Source organism: Trichoplusia ni, chromosome 6 (genome assembly GCF_003590095.1).
Source record: "Trichoplusia ni isolate ovarian cell line Hi5 chromosome 6, tn1, whole genome shotgun sequence".
Taxonomy (NCBI): Eukaryota; Metazoa; Arthropoda; class Insecta; order Lepidoptera; family Noctuidae; genus Trichoplusia; species Trichoplusia ni.
Genome location: NC_039483.1, coordinates 3,904,479 through 3,924,966, shown reverse-complemented (window position 1 = coordinate 3,924,966; position 20,488 = coordinate 3,904,479). Strand labels below are relative to the sequence as shown.

The 20,488-nt window shown below is 36.7% G+C and overlaps 3 protein-coding genes across 5 annotated transcripts in view; 2 read left to right on the top strand and 1 right to left on the bottom strand.

Annotated features, from left to right (window-relative positions):
- The window catches only part of LOC113494729 (glycerol-3-phosphate acyltransferase 1, mitochondrial-like), a 63,690-nt gene extending 55,280 nt beyond the window's left edge, over nucleotides 1–8,410 (top strand). For all 3 annotated transcript variants that reach the window (XM_026873170.1, XM_026873167.1, XM_026873166.1), the window contains 7 exons: nucleotides 238–436; nucleotides 982–1,166; nucleotides 1,865–2,000; nucleotides 2,444–2,640; nucleotides 4,387–4,514; nucleotides 5,024–5,178; nucleotides 5,631–8,410. In XM_026873170.1, coding sequence (XP_026728971.1) covers nucleotides 238–436; nucleotides 982–1,166; nucleotides 1,865–2,000; nucleotides 2,444–2,640; nucleotides 4,387–4,514; nucleotides 5,024–5,178; nucleotides 5,631–5,890 — 1,260 coding nt within the window. In that variant the 3' untranslated portion in view covers nucleotides 5,891–8,410. The remainder of the gene's footprint in view (nucleotides 1–237; nucleotides 437–981; nucleotides 1,167–1,864; nucleotides 2,001–2,443; nucleotides 2,641–4,386; nucleotides 4,515–5,023; nucleotides 5,179–5,630) is intronic.
- A 1,053-nt stretch (nucleotides 8,411–9,463) lies between these two features.
- Nucleotides 9,464–16,226, bottom strand: LOC113494730. Its single transcript, XM_026873171.1, has 5 exons — nucleotides 16,130–16,226; nucleotides 12,503–12,691; nucleotides 11,375–11,689; nucleotides 10,251–11,294; nucleotides 9,464–10,081 (listed from the first exon to the last, which is right to left on the bottom strand). The coding sequence occupies exons 2-5, from the start codon at nucleotides 12,683–12,685 to the stop codon at nucleotides 9,875–9,877; spliced, it is 1,749 nt and encodes a 582-aa protein (XP_026728972.1). The 5' UTR covers nucleotides 12,686–12,691; nucleotides 16,130–16,226; the 3' UTR covers nucleotides 9,464–9,874.
- A 541-nt stretch (nucleotides 16,227–16,767) lies between these two features.
- Nucleotides 16,768–20,488, top strand: part of LOC113494728 (disintegrin and metalloproteinase domain-containing protein 12) — a 63,711-nt gene continuing 59,990 nt past the window's right edge. Inside the window, 1 exon segment of the mRNA XM_026873165.1 lies at nucleotides 16,768–17,350. Within this exon segment, the coding sequence (XP_026728966.1) occupies nucleotides 17,224–17,350 (127 nt within the window). The 5' untranslated portion in view covers nucleotides 16,768–17,223.

Here is a 20,488-nt window from a genome sequence, read left to right as displayed (position 1 = left end):
ACGCGTATTTATCGAGATTGCCCGACTAGTTTCGGGCACAACCGGAGTCCTTAATTATGAGATGACGCGGTGGCGGGCGAGCGAGTCGAGTTCGACGCATGCTCCCCCGTCGATATAGCGAATGATTATGAAGTTCGGTTTCATTTTGTCCTCACATAAGGCACTCAAAAACTTTAAATCTGCTATAGAAAATCAAATTGAAATCTCATCAACAAAAATTCCACTTACTTTATCCAGGAACTAGTAACATCATTCCAAAAGTACCAGCACTACAAGGCGCCGATCGAGACGTCGCTCACGCCGCCGAACAACAACCTAGCCGTCAACTTGGACAGACAGATCTTATACAACCACAGTCACTCCAGTTTGTATGGCGCTGACGTCAGCACTGACCACAAGATGATGGTCGAAGCGATCGGGAGGCATCTGGTTTATGGTATGTTAACTTATATTTTTTGTTCAAGGTTTCAATATTGCAATAAATTTTAATATAATATGTAGTTTTGGCTATTAGGTATGGGTTTTTAATGTATTCTTGTAAATTATAGCGTCTTTTGTGCATTCAAACTGTCAAACATGTCGTGATTTTTTGACGTAGCGTATTTAATTTCGGTGTACATGGATTAAAACTACTTTTACGGATTTTAATGCGGTTAAATATTAGATTTTAGTTCCCGACGCGACGTTTCGACACCTTTTGCAGGTTTCATGCTCACGGGTAGACTGAGATGGCGTTCGTCTTGACAGAAGACGTCGCTCGTTCTACCTTCATATTTTAACTAATTATTTGTGGTCCGAACTACGCAGTATGAGCTCAGTGTCTTCCAGCGCTGCTCTTGACTAAAATGGAACTAAACTCTAAAATTAAACCGTTAAAAGTAGTTTTATTTCAATGTCTAACATTCGCGTAAACCTAAGAAACCACTTCGATGGTTATTTTTGTATGATCCATGAGATATGAATAGTAAGGTTTGTGTCCAGACGCGGCGCAGGCCACGGCCCTGATGTGCACGAACGTGGTGTCGTACGTGCTGCTGACGGAGGCGCGGCGCGGCGCCAGCCTGGCGGCGCTGTGCGCGCGCGTGGCCGCCCGCCACGCCGCGCTGGCCGCCGACGGCCGCGACCTCGGCTACAGCGGGGACGTCGCGCACGCCGTCAACCACGCCGTCAGTACTCACTACATTCTCCCTCATATCTATAGTATCTATACTAATATATAAAGCTGAAGAGTTGTTTGTTTGTTTGAACGCGCTAATCTCAGAAAATACTGGTTCAAATTGAAAAATTCTTTTTGTGTTAAATAAACCATTCATCGAGGAAGGTTTTAGGCTATAAACCATCGCGCTGCGACTAATAGGAGCGAAGATACAATGGAAAATGTGGAAAAACAGGGCAGATATAAATCTTAACTCATATCTTCTAACCACGCGGACGAAGTCGCGGGCAACAGCTAGTACTCAAATAAAAAGAAAAAAAAGATTAAAAAAATCTGAACGACGTTTTAAAATGTCAAATCAATCAATTTTTGACAGTTTTTTCCACGTTTTTATACACTCACTTTCTTGTTTGTTTGTCGTTCCGGTTGGATTTTTGTAACTTAATTTTAAGGCACTTCCCGATGGGCAGGCTGAAATTTTCAGGGTAGCTACAAACTCGATGACTATGCAATTTACAACTTTAAATACGGCTGGATCGATTTTGATAATTTGAATGGAGTGACAGTTTCAGCCTGCTAGCTTATCGGAAAGCGCCTCTAAATTGAGTTGCAAAAATTCAAACATAACGACAAACAAATAAGAACGTGGAAAAATTCCAAGTTGTTGTTGAAGTATTGCCAACAAGTGACCTGTGTTGTCTATTACAGCTGGGCATGTTGGGCCGCGTGGTCCGACGCGGGCCCGGCGGGCTGGTGTGCGGCGTGTCATCAGTAGCGGCCAGCCTCGAGCTCTCGTACTACGCCAACGCCGTCGTAGCGCACTATGCCGCGCCCGCCATACTCGGTAACACGATACTACATCACATATAATATATACAAAGATGTTGAAGCGGTTGGTCCTTAGATGGTCGACCATCTTTGTTATGTCAAGTCATCCGTGTTTCGGAAGATGGGTTAAATTTTGGTCACGTTATTATAATAACATACCTGGAAAGGTGCCTTTCATTTTTTAAGTTTAAACATATACATAATGAAATTAGTGATGCTTATGCACTAACAAAGAATATAATAATTATTAAGAGTTTATACTCACATATACTAATAGTTTATTTTGAGTCGATTTGCCTTCTTCTGAGTAGTTCGTCAATATGCTACTAGAAGGCTCTGAAACGAGTGAGTAGAGTCCATAATACTATAAACTAATTGCATACATCTTTGACAATGGAGCTCTGTTCCATTATTTAAGGGGTTTTATGACTAAATCCAACCAATGACTTCCCCCCACAGCCACAGCCCTGGAGAGCCTGCTGTCGGGCGACCCCTCGCAAGAGATCTCGCAGTCGGAGCTGCTGGAGAGCTCGCTGCAGCTGTGCGAGGTGTTGAGCCACGAGTTCATCGTGTGCGCGCCCTGCCAGCGCATACAGGACCGCATGCTGGACGCCATCGACTCGCTCAGCGCGCACGAAGTCATCATCAGGAAAAAGGTAAACACACGCCATATTAATGTTATTATTTGGGAAACTAGCAGCTAAATAGCTGATGCGTGAATCGAATAGTGTGAAGATATCACATCAGGAAAAAGCTAACCACACTTTTGACTGCACTGATAGCCGGCGGGTTAAGGTCACCGCGCCAAAACCCAGCGTAGAACAAGCTTTTGTGTGATCTACGAATTCTTATTCTGAGTCTGGGTGTCTTTGTTGCATGTGATTTATATGTTTCTGAAACCCCCAGCGACACAAGGATTAAATTCCTTAGTGCGGGAGTCGTTTTTAATAAAAAAAAAACACATTATTATTATTATTTAGAAAAAAACACTAGCAGCTAAAAAGCTGATGCGTGTGTCGAATAGTGTGAAGATATCGCGTTCACTGGAACATATTCCGAAAATAAATTTCTATTTCCTCTTATTTGCCTTACTTCTTATTTAAAGCACTAAATACTTCAACTGATGCCGAGGGCACGTGTCGGACTGTCACCTACTAGAAACACCCAACTGAACAGCCTAAGCCAAGGTCACAGGATCGTTTATCCAAGCTCTCTGCGACTCTGGCTGATGGATATACCACCTTTTTGGGTGTTTGAGAGAATTTTATACGGTCATAGTAATAGGCCTGTTTCCACTAAGAATAAATCGGGTGGCTTAGACTTCCTAATGATTAATCATGATATGCAGTAAATGAAAAAATATTATTTTTATTAAAATAATATACGATTAATAATATTTTTGGAAAATAAAATCAGTAAAATTAGGCATTCAACCACGTGACTTCAAACACCAATCAGAGATGAGTGACGTCACGCCTCGCAAAACAATGTTGTAGCTGTCACTTTCAATAGAGTGTCAATCAATTGTCATTTTCGTCCGAAGTGATCAGTTTATTTTATGTGCTTTTCGTTTGTTTTCTTAGCAATTTATTGTTGTTAATTAAGTTGATTGATAGAAAGTTTGTGTCATACATAATGGAATCAGGATTTACCAAAGCAAACAGCAGTAATTTGCCCAAAATTGACGCCATTATGCTTGGACATTTTTTCGCATTCAACGCCGACTTTTGCTCATCGGAATTCCGCAACGTTAAAACTTCTATGTAAGTATAATGTGAAAAACAAAAAAGTTTTATATAATTACCAGCCAGAGAGTCGCATTTACCAACTGTGTAATGTAATTAACTGATTTTGAGGTAAGCGAATGTTAAGTATGAAATACCTTGAAATACATTGAAATACCCTTTTTATAGTTGTACTTTTACACTGGGGCACTACACAGTATTTATAATAAGAGGAATGCATTATTTGTTAAAAAATCTCCTTGACTAACATATACAAACTCCAATGTTTCGCGAGGTGTGACGTCATTCAAGAGGCCATGACAGTCTTGGCCTTTTCAAATGTCAATTTGAAATTAATTTTTATAAACGCAAAATAAATACGTAAAACGCATATTTTTATAAAAATATTATATTTTTGGGGTAAAATAGATACTAAACTATAGTTTTAAACATATTTCCAAATTTTGTCAACAGGCCTATTATACATCGCTGAAGCGTGAATCGCGATAGCATAAAGATCGCCGATGACTGAAATAGACGTTTGGCCTACACAATGCTTATCGTATTAGCTGATCAATAGCATAATTTGTGTTAATTTTAAAACTAACCACACGAATCTTTTCTATCTCTTTCAGTCACATTACATCTTGCTTATAGAAATATGTTGATTTGTTTCAGACTACATCGGGTTTGGAAGAAGAGGCGTGGTCGCGGCGGGCGGCGCGGCGGCTGGAGGGAGACGACGAGACTCCCGAACCCCGCGTCGTGTACACACTGTCGCAATCCCCGCACGCACTCGCCGAGAGGTAACACATTATATATACCACTCACCGAGCATAATCCAAGCTAGATTTGGAATACTTCAGGTCTACACCCGGTTTGAGCCGGATTTATGCAACGTTTTACAGCGCTCCATAGTTAGTAATATTTATCAGTACTCTGGTTACTGGTTACTATCGATCTATAAAACAGGTCTAAAATATTTTCGTCGTGAAATAAAGAAAATATAATCTCAATTTTTGCTCTTAAGCTTTTTATTATTAGGTCTACGATAAAAAGTTGCAAAACCAAATTATTAGTGGATTAATGTCTATCAAAAAGAGTATTTTTTTTATAAGATTAATAGTTTAAGAGATATATCGCATAAACCATTTCAATTGGCACAATTGGCATTGGTTCAAGATGGCAGCCGTGGGACTACTACACCCCACCCCCCTACAAATTGGAAAAATCGCGTCCTCTAAAAAACGCAACCCAAAGTAACATATCAATTGACTAACATGTCTATTATGTTTTTATTGTATCGTATTTGTAGGCGGCGGTTAATTTTAACACTACGGCCGCTTCTGGAAGCGTATTCAGCGACCTGCAGACAGCTACAGACGACCAGTGAAGGAACCGTGCAACAACTCGTTAAGGACACGTTAGACTCGCTGACCGAAGACTACACGCAGAACAAAATGATTTACGGTACGTAATGGTACAACTTGTAGTCACTACTTATAGGGATGAAATCTAACCGAATTATTATCTAGTAGGAGCAATTATTTTTCAATGTTGCAACTTTTTTTAAAGAAATGTGTAATTATTGGACAGCGCAAGGCTGGGGATTTGTTGGAAATTTGTCCAGATTAGGCTACCAAATTTTTGCCTATGTAAGCCCCCACAAGAAACAATAAAAAAATTGCTCACTTTGATAAATGCAAGACTAGGATTGCTAGATTAGGCTTGTTTTTGCAATTTTTCAATGAACTTCAATAACAAATATTGCAACGCGTATTTATCGAGAGTGCCCGACTAGTTTCGGACCCAAACGGAGTCCTTAACCATGAGCTGACGCGGCGGGATTGCGAGTCGAACTGTCGACCTCGCCGCGTCTGCTCTCTGTTATTCTGATGAGCCCGCACGGCCTGGCCCCGCAGGCGAGGCGGTGTCGACGGACGCGATCCGCAACTGCGTGCGGCTGCTGCGGCAGTGGGGCGTGGTGTCGCAGACGGGGCGCGCGCTGCGCCTGGCGCCCGCCTACCGCGCCGCGCCCGCGCTGCGCGCCGTGTGCCAGCACCTCACCAAGTTCAGCGCGGACTGGCCGCTGCTGCGCGACCCCCGCTGTGCGGACTCGCCGCTGCTGCGCGACCCCCGCTGTGCTGACTCGCCGCCGCTGCGCGACCCCGAGCAGTGCTGACTGGCCGCTGCCGCGCGACCACTCGCTGTGCTGACTCGCACGCACGCTGCACGCCTAACCAAAGACTCTAATCCTCACAGATACCTTCATTATAAGGGAGTACAATATTCATCGGACTATGTTTTTCATTTATATTTAGTTACCCTGGAAATGGCATTTCGGGTTAGTTAGTTGTCCACTTATATTCACTAATGTTTCACCGTATTTTTTTCTTCTCTCTGTTACTTTATTTATAGGTAAGAGTTAGAGGTCTGCTTGTGTCAACATGTAACGTAGTGAAAGATTATGTTCTCCAAATAATATCAATCTTATATAGGTATAATTTAACATAAGGAGCATTTATTATACAAGTTGTTGTGTCTCCGAATCTCATTATAATTTGCACGTGTTGCATTAATATAGTTGTCTGTTACGCAAGCCAAAACATAACTCCATCCAAAATATTTTAAACCTTTAAACTGACCCCGATATACCTTAGAAAATTTCAGTTGCCAGTGTCGTTATAAGTGGACATCGATAGTTTAACTTAACGAGCCAGGGTGTAAAGTGCGCTAATGAAACGCAATATTATTTTAAGTATGTAATATCATTCAATTTATTGATATGGTGTTTTTAACATCACTGAAAAATATTATTTGACCTGTAAAAGGTACACATTTGTGTCTCATATTATAATGAAACTATTATAAAGGGTTTAACGACGTACCTTAAATGTCTTAATGGACATAGGCCTCTTCACTTATAAGGGAGGCTTCGTTCCGCGATAAAAGATTCCAATACTCGGAATTCAGATCCTCTACTCACTTTCCTCCATCTATTGAAGATGAATTCTGACATCAAACCGTGTTAAAATCCTTTAAAATAGTTTATATACAAGGCATGAGTATATTGAAGTTTGCTCACTATTACTGCGTACAAGTAAGCACATAGTTATTACATAATATGAAAGCTGCTCAAGATTTCAAGATTAGCAAAATAATATGTCAGTAGAGAAGCCAATCAAAAAAATGATATTATAGCAATACAAAGTCTCGATCGTAGTAGAAAAAGGATCAAAATTGAATATTTTTTGCAGAAGAAGCTATAATATCGTAGATCTTAAAATTTTGACATGTCTTCCATGTATAAATGCTCCTAACGGATTTCAAAATAAAGACGAAGTCTTGAATTACCATTGATGTGCGGTGTTCTGAATGGAGCTCTACCGCCGTCTCATACAGACAGACTGTTGGCTCAGTGTAAGAGAGATGCCACTCTACATCGTGTAATGCGCTGTCTCTTTTCAACACGTGCAACAGTCTTACTCTATGAGGCCGGTCCCGGTTCCAAATGCGATAGTTAGCATGCTTAACCTGTGATGTGACAGCTATTTAAAACTTGGTTTTTTTTTTTGTATATATTGTGGTTAAGTTAATTATTCTCTGAAGTTTCTTCAAATATTGTGATCTCAAGATTGCAGCGTTGAAAGTTAATGCGCGATTTTGAACGAAGGAAGCAAATTGTCTTTATATATTGTATAAACTGTTCTTATGTAAGACTTAGGGTCAATACATAAAATTATTACTCAGTAAGGTCGTTTGAGCGTCAGCTACGATTAAGGGTCAGCTCACACTGAGGGGACATTTTATGATACTCGAAAGTAAACTTAAATTTATTAGTTATAAATGTATAAATGTTTGAACTTGACAAAGTGTTGGCGGTGTCCCGAGGCCGTGATATTCATAAATTCTATCCGCCATATCTCGATGTGTGTTGACCTTTAAAAAAAATAAACTTGTTGAGTTTGTTGAATATGAAATGGTGCTGTTAATCACACTGGCAAGTTTTTCACTTGCGCAACAATACTCGGCCAGAGTAAAGTTTAAAATGTATACATATTTTAATTTTTGTATTTAGACTATAATTATTTTGTTACCTAGTGTTCAATGCGCATGAGGTATACTACATAGCATTTGTATGTAAAGCGCAGGTCGCAGTTATAATTATGTTGGCTGAGCTCTCTTACTCATTTTCATTACCGAGAAAGCGAGACAGCACTCTACACGGCGCAGTACGGCGTCCCTCTTCCACAACTGCAGTAATATTTTAAGAGATTGTGGCAGCCAGGCTGTTCCCTCGCCTGACTATCGAAAGCCGTACCTATAGTAAAGCACAATGTATTACGACACTCAAAAACAAACCTTATTTCCAATATTCAAAGTCAATATTGACAGAACATTACAGAAGAAAAATGCTTGTAAGCTCTTGAAGTCATTAAACATTTATGCGCTTTGTAACAGTAGCAATAAAGTTCATTTTTGAGTGTTTAGTCAAATCACTGTGTACTTTAAGTCTTGGGGCTCGTGTGGCCTGCGCTTACAGTGAATAAGTACGGCTGCTATCTCGCTCTGTAGAGACGTTATTCCTTTTTGTACCGTTAAGTTAAGTTGACAAATAGTATGTAGACATATTAACTTTGTTACCCATATAATGATAAAAGGGGGCAAAGCCAAGATTGATTAAAACAATCTTGAAATATAATTTTCCTTTTATTTTTATAATAAGTGACCCAGTTCCCACTTTTGACGGGCTACGCTTTTTTGATATTTTCACTTTAGATATAAGTTACTAGAAATCGGTTAGCCGTAAAAATAATGTGTGAAAGGAAACTCTTTTTTTAACACGCCTTTAGCTTAGTAAATCGTCAAGACAATGAATCGAATCTACTCGATTCAGTTGTTTTGTTCAAGTTCCAGCATCAGATCAGCTCAGTGTATATAACTGCACCGATAGCAGAGTAGTTGAAGCTACCATGCTAAACCCACTGTTCGCGACGTCTCGCGGGTTCGATCCCGGCGTAGGAAAAACTTTTGTCGTGGGTGTCGCTTTATGCGTGTGATTTAAGTTTTTGTGAACCCCGCGACGCATTGATTAAGTTAAATATCTCGGAAGACGTTCCTTTTTTTTAAATACTTGCATAATTAAAACTTAATCTGAAATTGGGTAAAAAGATACTTCGAGAGAATTTAACTTGCAACGACAAAGTGATAGGTGAATAAGGTTTGACTGAATGTACCGTCAAACTATGTATGTACTATGTATAACGAGTGACAAGTAGTAAAGTGTAAAGGTGCCAACGAAAACGAATTTCTATAAATTGGGGAAAAAGCCAGACTTTGCCGAGATTAAATCTTATAGGGAGGGATCTAACGTGAAAATAGAGCCGCAGAGTTCCACTAGTCTTAAAATAAAACTATAAATAATGATAAATGATTTATTTAAAGAAATAAATATTAACAAAATAATTACGACAAATACAGAAGTATATAGTTTCCAATTGAAACAAAGTATCTTAAGGATAAAATGTTATATTAATACCTACAGCTAAGCTAGAAATAGAGAGTAATTGAGAATTATAAAATTGATAGATTAAACAATAAAAAAACAATTGTTTCAAATTCTGTCCAATTCAAGATTCAATTTACTTGTAATGAAAAAAATTATTAAAATAATCGAAAAGAAATACAATTGCGTAAATAGGAATGATAATTAATTATAAGGCTTATAGATAAACAGTAAAACTAAAAAATGACAAATTTAAGATTCAATTAAAATAAAGAAAATTGCTATACGTAAGGTTTCTGATTAAGAAAACTTACGCAATAACAGTATTTAAACTATAAAAGAAAGAATGAATCAAACATGTTAATTCTTAAAAAGCATAATACGATATAAGGATTGTAGTTTACATTTTAGACTACAACATTATAGCAATGTAATACAAATAAAGACCCGAGGCTAACCTTAAAGATAGTTCAGACTAGACGAGAAATGCAAAATATTGTAATATTGCCGGTTATAATATATCCCTTGATCCCAGAGCTGTGCGTCTTAACTCCCAATAAAGTAAAGTTGCGATATGGGTAAGTTTCTCCTCGTCTAAATTAACCTTTAGGTTAGCGACGGGTCGTTATTTGTTTGAAACAAAATTCTGCCCAATTCTCTTTAACTAGAGAGCATATGTAAAAATCTCATAAATTCTAATCTTTCCATGAACTGATGTCCCCTTATATCCGGTAAATGCGAGTTTAATCGCTCTTTGCCTAACTCTTTCTTGTTCTTGTGGTCGTAACACTTGAGGTGTAGCTCCATTTCGTCCCAAGAGGAGACCAACACGTCACAGTAGCCGCAGTGGAACAACCCCTTGCGAATCTGAAACAGATGCGTTCTTTAAATTCTTCCAATTGATGTCACCTTGAAGCGTCACACACACCCCTTTACTATAAATGTGTAAGTTGTGTGTACCACTAGAAACAGAACTCGGTTTTATATGACGTGACGATATAAATTACAGATCATTAAGCTTATTATCAATACTCACCTCTCTAATAAATTCATCCGATTTTGAAGTAATTACTGGCAATGCTAAGAATTTCTCCGAGTGGTTGCCAGACTTAACATGAAGGTTTATGTCTATCAAGGAATGGAAAGTCTTCTCGCATAAAAGACATCTCCATTTGAAGTTATGCGTTCTGGTCACCAGCAAAAAAGATAACTGAGGTATGCAATGCTCCTCGTTGATAACTACATCGGCGTAAAAAGGAGTTTTCACAGAAAATTCACTCTCCATAAATTCCCGTGTCAACTTCTTAGACAGAGTAGGAACTGTAGGAAGCTTTTTCTCCAGTTTGACTGGTTGAGCCTTCTTTTTATGGCTCGCTCCTGAGACGTGTTGCTTCATGGAGCTCAATGACGATGGCAGCTGTACTTTACAAATGCGACAGAACGCCGCGGCTTTACCTTCATTGTACGTTATACTGTTTTCTTCGGCAAAGTCTTGGCACGATTCTTGTTCTATACTATCGTCATCATTATCAATGGCTGTACTTGCAGGATCAGGAGACTCGACAGTTCCATTGGACATATTTTCGTCTCTTTTGGATGGATGATCTAGATCATTGTTAGATTCCGAAGTCTTATTAATATTCACCCTGTTGAGGCTCTGATGAATATGCGATGGATACTTCTGTTCAGAATCGTTGTTTTCGGCTGTTGTATGTTTTGTGAAGTGGTTTTCAATATCATTGACTGTAAATGGTACAGTGATAGAACATTTTCTACAGTAAGCGACTTCAGTTTCCAAATTAATGGTGATTCCTTTGCTGTTATAAATATTTATAAAGTCCAATATTTTAGTCTTGTCTTCAGCTGGTGTTATATCTTTTTCAGTACCATCTATTTTCGGATTTAATATTTCTTTTTCAGTCCCGCCGACGTTTTCTTCTAGTTTCTTATTAACGCCGTTAGTTTTGATTCGGCTTTTTTCGTATTTCGTAGCATGTTCGTCTAAATCTGCATGATGTCTCATGTCGCGAGGTGCCAGCAACTTGTTGCAAGTCAGGCAATGGACAGCCGATGCGTCTATCTGTAAAAATATGAGTATACATTAAGCTACATAGTATGACCGGTGTCGTATGTTTTTTTCTTTCATCGTTAAATACCTACTTCACGATATATAGCGTTATCTACTGCAAACTTGATAGGTTTCAGAACCAAGTTCAAAGCATGTCTTGAATCTTTTTTATGATCATTTTCGTTATCAAATTCTGTGTTGCAAACGGAACAGATTCCTTCATTCAGTCCGTGCCAAGCCTTCTCGTGCACGATGATTTCATCAAAGACTATGACGTCACATCCCATAAGTTTGAGACGAAGTGTGTTCTTGTTATGTTTGTGTTCATCTTCACTTATATGCAGGGTTACTTTAGCAGCGATTGGAAGCAATGCATTGCAGAATTCACAGAAGTATCCGGTTGTGAACTGGAAGAATAGAATACAGAGATTTAAGACAAATATATTCAACTGTCTTGCCTGTCTCTCGATGAGATAAGACTGCCAGTAGTATTTAGTTAGAATTTCACAAAAAAAATGTTTAATCTGTCAGAGAAATTTCCGTAAAAATATTGGATAAGTTTTTTTTTCATTAACAAAAAATAAATAAGTAGGTATGATACAGTGTAAAATCTCGTGTGACGTCACTTAATAATTCGCTTTACTAGAAAGTGATGTTAGCCCACACGTTGGTCTAGCTAGTGGTTAGTGGCCCAGACTGCTATGCCAGAGGCTGTGGGTTCCATTCCCACCCAGGGCAAATGTTTGTGGGATGAGCACGATCATGTCTGGGTGATTTATATCAATACTGTGTATGTATTAAGAAATATATAAGTATGTTGATCAGTTGTCTAGTACTCATAATTTAAGCTTTGCTTAGTTTGAGACTAGATGACGTAGTGTGAAAGTTGTTGAATATTATTATAATTTATCTTCCTTACATTTTAATGATGTGATGAAATTTAAAATACGTACCTACTCAATATTTTTTGTGAATCTGTCTGACGGACTAAACTGATTTATATTATGAGATTTAGGCCCGATTTTTCAACCGTCAGATAACTTTTATCTGAGGAATAAATATGGCCGTTTGACATATTTTCTATACAAAAGCTGTCAAAACTTCAAACATATTCGTCGAATAAAAGTTATCTGGCGATTGAAAAATCGGCGCCCAGTCAAATATCCTATTGAATATATTATGTTATGTTCTACTTAGTTTAAAAAAGAATGCAAAATTACCTTCCGAATGCCTTCATCTTTAAACTTCTCGACATGCGGCACTCCGTTCAACTTCTGCTTGTGTAGGGTCTCTGTAATGTGCTGCTTAGCCTCCTTGTTACTCATCAAGAAGGTATCGCAGGCCAGACAGAACGAGTTGACGGTGCCAGTGACGACCCCATTAGCATGGTACACGTACGCCATGGTCTTCTAGAGGAAACATATAATAAGAAATTATTGTAATGGGTAAACATTATTTCGTCCATGACATCTCTTAGGTTTTTCCTTAGGACTGTGGCCCTTAATCAAAAGGTGAAAAAGAACCGGTCAAGTGCGAGTCGGACCAAGGGTTCCATACAATAAGGTTAAAGTATGATTTGTAAAAAAGGATCGGTCACTCATTAAAGTGGCCATACCAACCGTTGCTTAACCAACCGTTGCTTAATCAACGGGTGCAACGGTCATAAATTCATTGGTGTCGGTGATAAATGGAGGTACCTACCACTCTCAAATTCATTCGTTAAACTACCGATTCACAAATCAATCATATCAAATCAAATTTTTATTTGCCAAGAATGTAGGTTACATTAAATAATTAATACATTTACACAGATTAAATAGTTTTGAGCCATATACATTCTGCCTTTAAATAGGCTATCGTAGCCTTTTTGTAGAGAACACACATAGTAGCGAGTCGGAGTCTCCTATGACTGGTTAAAACACTTTAGGTACTTAGGCATTTCCCCAAAAACGTGCTACAAGCATAGGAACTACATACGCGAGTGAAACCATCGGGCACTGGTACGTAGTGGTGGTTCAGTGCCTAACCCTTATTTTTGTTGAGGCCGGCAGGGTAGGTCTGTATAATGATCGACGGCTGAGTAGTATATAATTAAAGTTTACTTACTTTGTAGACTAAAGTTTGAATTCGAAATACATGAGACGAGTGAAATATCCTTCGAATAATAATAAAAGTCTTATGAGTAATTAATTGAGTATTTCTTAGTGAAGAGATCCATTGTTTTATTTATCTAGCACTTGATGCGGACTGATTAATTTGTTTAACTTGTTTTTGCTTTTTCATCAAATCTCAACAATAATCGTACGACTGTTGGTAATATCAACTCTCGCTAATCTAGCCGGAACTTGGCAGGCTTACTATGTATAAACATCCTCTCCTTATCAACAACTAATGTCCATTTATGCACCTATACAAATATTTCTATTCAGACATGTTTTTGCGGTATTTACATTATAATTAGTGTAAAATAAAGTGCAATAAAAAATTATTCACTCCATTTGCTCATCCTCTAACTTGGATTTTATTTTTCTTCGTAACACGGCAACAGACGAGATACGGACAGCTTTGTGTAAGACGGACGGATGACAGTCGTACCAGTAATAGGGTAAAAAAAAAATGCTACATAATTTCCTGCAACGTGCCCCCTACCTTCGATTGCGTATAGCCATCAGCTATATCGGCTATACTAAACTTACATATTTAATCCCTATGTTACTATGACCGTAAAAAAAGAAGTTTAATTTTGGCAACCGACTTCTAAAAAAAGAGGTTACTCAACTCAATGTATGCCTTTTCTTTTGAAACCGTTAAATGTATAGTCACATTCTAACTTTCGAATATAAGTTTGGCACTAGTACCTGCCACAGCTAGTGAGTACTAAGGTATAATCTTAGGTATATATCGCCCGCCTGTCTGTCATATTGTAGCAAAATTCATCTGAGTGCAGCGAAAGCGACGATTAGACTAGACTACATGTAGTACACTACAAATTGACATCCTACAAGTTGGAGTTAGGACGTTCTGTTTACACTGGCCTATGTAGGATGCCTAAGTTGGATTCTACCTAGGATGTAGGACGGTCGGGACCCATCAATCTCCGATATGTAGTGTCCTACATACCTAACTATGATTACACTTGTCCTTACGTAGGAAACTACATGAGGTTGTGCACTACATGTAGTCTAGTCTAATCGCCGCTTTAATTATGTCAAGCCCGTATCCCACTCAGTTTTTGACAAAACAAAAGCGGTTCCCGCAGATAGGAATTTAATTGTATTTTTTAGGTAGCTTTACCACCTATATACCTATAACGTAAGGGCAAGGCGTATATTATCAGAATGAGAATAGTTACCATAATGATATGACCACCACCAAGTATGAAGGCAACATAATTATAAATAGGCAATTAATAAAGTGCACTAAATTATACTCAATATGTATAACTTTAACTGCGTACTTATTTACACAAAAAATATATTTTAACAAATTATCTATATTTCTAATGAGTTAAAAACAGTAATTTACCGAAGTACCTAATTAAAAAGAGATGTCGATGTTTTTTTACGAAGTTCTGTCGTTTTGTAATAAGGCCTTTAGATTAAGTATTTATCCGCTTAGGTCCATAACAATAAACAATATAAAACGCCATTTTCTTTGGTACCTGAATAAAGATAAACAGTCTTGGTGTAAAATTGAGTTATAAAATATGACTAAAAGATCAGTTTTTAACTAAAACGCTACTAGAACAAATTTCAAATAACGGTAACATGTATTCTAGACTTGAATGGAATATTTTTACTTCGGGAACATATTAGTAATTTAGATATCTATTATTTTGCATGTTACTTGCAAAAGACATAATAAGATTATTTAACCGTATTCATGTACTGAATTAAATAATTAAAGGTCTATATTTGGGTGTCTCTATGTACATGACTTGTATGTTTGCGAAACCCCCGCGACACAAGGATTAAATTAAACATTGTGATAGTCGTTTACAAAAAAATATGAAGTTGATACATTTTTATTAGACGATTTTATATATTGTTCTTTTTTTCAAAAATCTTCACTTATAGAATTTATTTTGCAAGATATTGCTTAGATATATGGTTTTGTATTACATCACATGTGTTATGTACATCGTAAAATGTTTGTCGCCGCGTTGTTGCATGCAAGGATGACGTGGCGTATCGCCAATAATACGTAAAAAAAACGAGCATATTCTGCCGCCCCAAGCCTTGGTTAACACACCAGGGAATCAAATTTAAATAATAAAAATAAATATTTAAATAATCAATAAATTTTTAACATTAACATAAGCAGTAAAAGCAGTTAATTAAGAATACACTTACGGTTAAAGACAACTTATTTTTAGCACAAACTGACGATTAAGAAACTGCCGTTGCACTAAGCACAATCCTATTCAAATAAATCCCCTTCTTAACAAAATCTCGTGATTGAATTAAATTTTAAACTAAATTAATTTAATTAGATGCAAAATCAGTATTCTTTGCAATATTTTCACTTGTGTACGTGCCATGAGTTTTTCAACTAATAAAATAATAGTTAAAAAAAAAAACATGATTACCTACTGCTGAGTATTCACGTAAATGCAATAAAAGGTTTAAATTTGAATTAAAAATAAATACTTTCATGTCGATACCAAGTCTGTGATCACATTATTAGTACATACTTAAACATATTTTAAGTGCCTTTGTAAAGTTAGGTACCTAAATCGATCACGATGATAAACAATGTAAGTTTTGAATACTAGGATAAATTCACTTACATGTCTATTTAAATTACCAAATGGAAACAAAAAAGTAAAATAAAAATATTGTACTCACATTTTTTAAATGTCCGTTCACGATGAGAATTTATGATTGACTGTGACTTCTAAAACCATGACGCTTTTGTAATGCACTGCTACCACAGCTTTTCAGAGATTTCGGGAATATTCAGCCATAGACAAGATCATGGCAGAGACAAGCGGCTACAAATTAATCTCAATTCGTTTAAATAATTATCATAAAGGTGCTTTAATGTACACATAATATGCTTTTGTAATTTTATCGTAAAGAAAAGTTATAATTCTATAAAAACTTTATTTTTTCACACTTGTCTACATTCAGAATTACGAATATCTCGAGTAAGTCAAGTGCTCAAGTTTACTACCATTCTGGTAGATATTTTTACTATGGCTATTTTAATCTTTATGGTAAAGGAATTCCCCTATTCGCCTTTAAAAATTATTAAATGTTTATGAATAATAGCAATTACTCTTATCTAAAAGTAGTTTAACTGGTAGGTAAGAGTTAAGTTTGCACTTGAATATACATATTTGCATTAAAACCAACTCGTGCTATTATATTTTTCTCCAGTCGTAACACTGAAAGAATCACCATTTTACAAAATTGTTACAATTTAAGTTTTCTATAAAAGTACAGGAATATTAAAAAAAAGTTGTATTGCTTGATCTCATAAGCGCCATCTAGTTTTATAAGCATGCACGAATCAGCGACGTTTTTCCCTACTTAGTTCTTTGGTCTCTAACAGATGTCGCTTTTTACTCTTTTACCTAGACCGAAATATATTTTTTATAATAATTTTACATTTTCACTTTGTATCCAAGTGCTTCTTTATTAAGAAAAATAACCAATAAGTTACCTGTTGAAAACAAGCTTAAAAACCTTGGTTTCAATACCAAGATTGTGACGTCAATCGTATATGTCATTAGTGTCAGTATGTTGTGTTTTTTTTTCGCATCACAATTCACAAACTTCACGGGGCATCGTTTGTGAAGTTGTGGGCCGTGTGGACTGGTGTGCCGTGGTCGATGTAGTGGCAGTGAATGATGTGCAGTTCCTTAGTGCCTTTATTCGGACATAATGCAACAAATGTTTAGGAATTCGTTATTTTCCTAGCTATAGTAGCTAGTTTCATGTTAACAATGTCTCGTAAAACTTTCAGTGTGAAAATGTTTAGTGATAATGTTTGTGTTGTGTGCTTGGTGCATTTATTATTATTATTAGTTCTGACAAAGGGCGGCGCGGAAGCTCAGGATCTAAGTAAGTTACAACTTTCAGTTTTGGTTGTTGTTTGTGTTAATAATATATTCAAATTGACAGTTGTTGTTTTTGCCTTATTCAAGCAGTTACTTTTGTGCGGTCGTTTAATTTCACCGTCACTGAATACTTAATTTATACAGTTATTTAACTGTGTAATTTAAGTGAGTACCTATATAAATATTTAAATTACTTATTTTTTATTATGATCAACCTAAAAAGTGTTCCTAACTTCATCTAAGTTTATTAAGTTGTGCCTCAGTCATAGGATGTCTGTATAGGTATGCATGTATATTTTTTTTTATTTTTTCTATATATTTAAATTGTAGTGTTACCTGATTAGTCATTTACACATTTTCAAGAGTTTTTAAAGTATAGGCTGGACCTTATAACTTAACTTTATGTACTTAATTTATAACATTAGCTGTGAACAGGTTTATCTGTGCTATATCTCATATTCTGCTCCTTGCTTAACCCAAGGAATTATTACATCTTTATTTTTTTGAATAAACAAATATTGTGCTGTGTCAACTACCTCCACACTTACCCAATTTCATTGAAAACTCATTTCTGTTTTTCCTATCTCTTTAAATGATATTCAATATTTAAGTCACTGTTGACTTGCATGTGATGAAAATAATTAACTTTGTAAAAAATGGCCTTATTCTCCAGCAATGGAATCTGATGTAGGCTATTCTACAAATAGACAGAAGACTATATATTATCATATTAATTAATTTGACGACTTTTTAAGTCTTAAAGTTTCAAAATTAAATTTAATCTTGATTTTCAAGTAGGATATATCACTTTTGCCAGCAAGCATCGCATATGCATTGAGTAGAATTATTGATGTGTCAATTCTCCTTTTAAAATAATATTGATACTAGTCCAATATCCCAGCTAGACTTGTGAATGAGATATCTATAGATTGAGCCTGTGAAGCCTGTCTAGATAGATATTTTAAGCAGCAAGACTAAATGCCAGGGGCTCCCACCCATACGGAAGAGAACAAGATTTCATTTCTGTTGTTTATTATAAATTAACAAGTCATTAGTTAATTTTGCTATATTAGACGAGAAATATAAAGTTTTAATTCCAATATTTCAAAAACGTTGACATTAGGGACTCATTTGCTCAATTTTAAAATATCATTCACAAACTAGGTCCCCTGCCGACGACCAATATTGTAAGCTTTTTTGCTTTCTATTCCTGTGCCTTCACCTGAATGCTTATGGTGAAGTCCTTTAAAAAGTGGCTATCCATACCAAATTTCATCAAAAATTTTACAACCGTTGTAAAGAGGTAACAACGACAAAATTTCGCCTAAACAATATTAGTGTGAACACCAAAATAGGTACCATGGGACTTGAACCATATAGACACTGCATTCGGGATGACTGCTATTATACAGAACAATACAAATTAATGTGTAATTGTGGTGAGATGAGTAAAAGCGCGGTATCACCGGACTTCCGCCGTGTCCGTTATTGCGAAGTCGCTCCGTACTTAATGAGGCTGCGATAATATTCACTGTATTATATTCTATAGTACTGTAGATATAGCACATTGTATGTTGCGATGTTACGTACACTGCAAAGACTTACAGTAGGGAATTTAATACTTGTGTTGCTTGGAGTTTCACAATAAACAGAATAAGATCTACACTCAGCTGAACTATGATCACCGAATCTATGCTTGAGGAGCATTCTAAAATGAAATCTCAACTCAAATCTAGTTTTAAACATAGATTAGGACTTGAGTAGCCTTCTGTAATACGGACCTCAGAATCGTAACAAGTATTCGTGAATAACATTTGCTTGTCTGACGCTTGTCGTACCCGCGACACGTCGTGCTGTTTTTTTTTTTAATTCCGATCTTATTCGATCACGGATTATAAATATCAGCTTTAGAAACCGGAAGACATAATTACCGTCTCAAGTTTATTCACCTACCGAAACCCTTAAAAGACTTGCTTAGCTAATAAACTATTCGTTCCTGCATGCTAATACCTAGGTACCTGTCTGTTGTAAAGGGGAAGCTCGTATCTGACAATCTGACGCGGTACGGTCGGCAACAGAAGTGTGTTAACTCAATCAGATTGTGAAAATTGAAAACATCTGTTAGTATGTATCATCATCATCATCATCATCTCAGCCCATAGCAGTCCACTGCTGGACGTATGTATACATAAAAGAAATTCGATAACTTTCTGTTGGGATTAAATAATAAATTAAACGCGTTTTTTTATATTAAACACCAATTGAAAGATGTAACTGTCAGATACTGCATTTCTGTTGCTATCTGTACTATAATATATTATGAATATTTAAAGATTCCAAGTGACAAAGGCTCTGTCGGAAACCGCACGTTATTTTAATCCTGACTTGTAAGTATTAAATAATTCATATTAAATCATACCCATTACGATCTGAATATCCGCCCATAGCGGTAATCGTTTATGAAACCAGGTTAAGCGATACTTAGTAAGGCTGAACAAAGACGGGTGTCATGATTTTTGAACTTAACGCCTCATAGCTTTGGTAAGGAGGAATCAAATAGGTTTTGTAGTTAAATCTAAAGCTTTCCACCGAATACTTATACCACAGACATACCTTTTAAGCATTTTTTTATTAAAACTACTCCCGTACGAAGAAACGTAATCATCCTGTCCTGATACAGACATACTTAGATAAGCATTCGTGGAAACGTGCTACAAGCGCTTGTCCTACGCATGGATCGAACCCGCGGCAACTCACATAAATCGCGTTTGGCGTGGTTACCTCAACCGCTCGGTAAATGTGGATGGTTTGTTTACTACTTTACTATATAATTTCCTATCAGTTTGTCGATCACACGCATACACGTCGTAGTCATAACAATTAAAATATTAGATCAGCTTCGCCGATTGTGTCCGTAACAAATTCGTATACTATTTTGAATACAATATATGGAATGTGTTTTGAATATAAACTCGTTTGAGACAATTATTATATAATATATACTAGCTATTGCCACCAGCTCCGCCCGCTACAAATCGAAAATGATCCCACGGGAACATGAAATCAATATAAAAACTATCCAACGGTTGTGAACTATTCATGTACCAAATTTCGTCGCGTAAAGAAGGAACATACTTAAAAA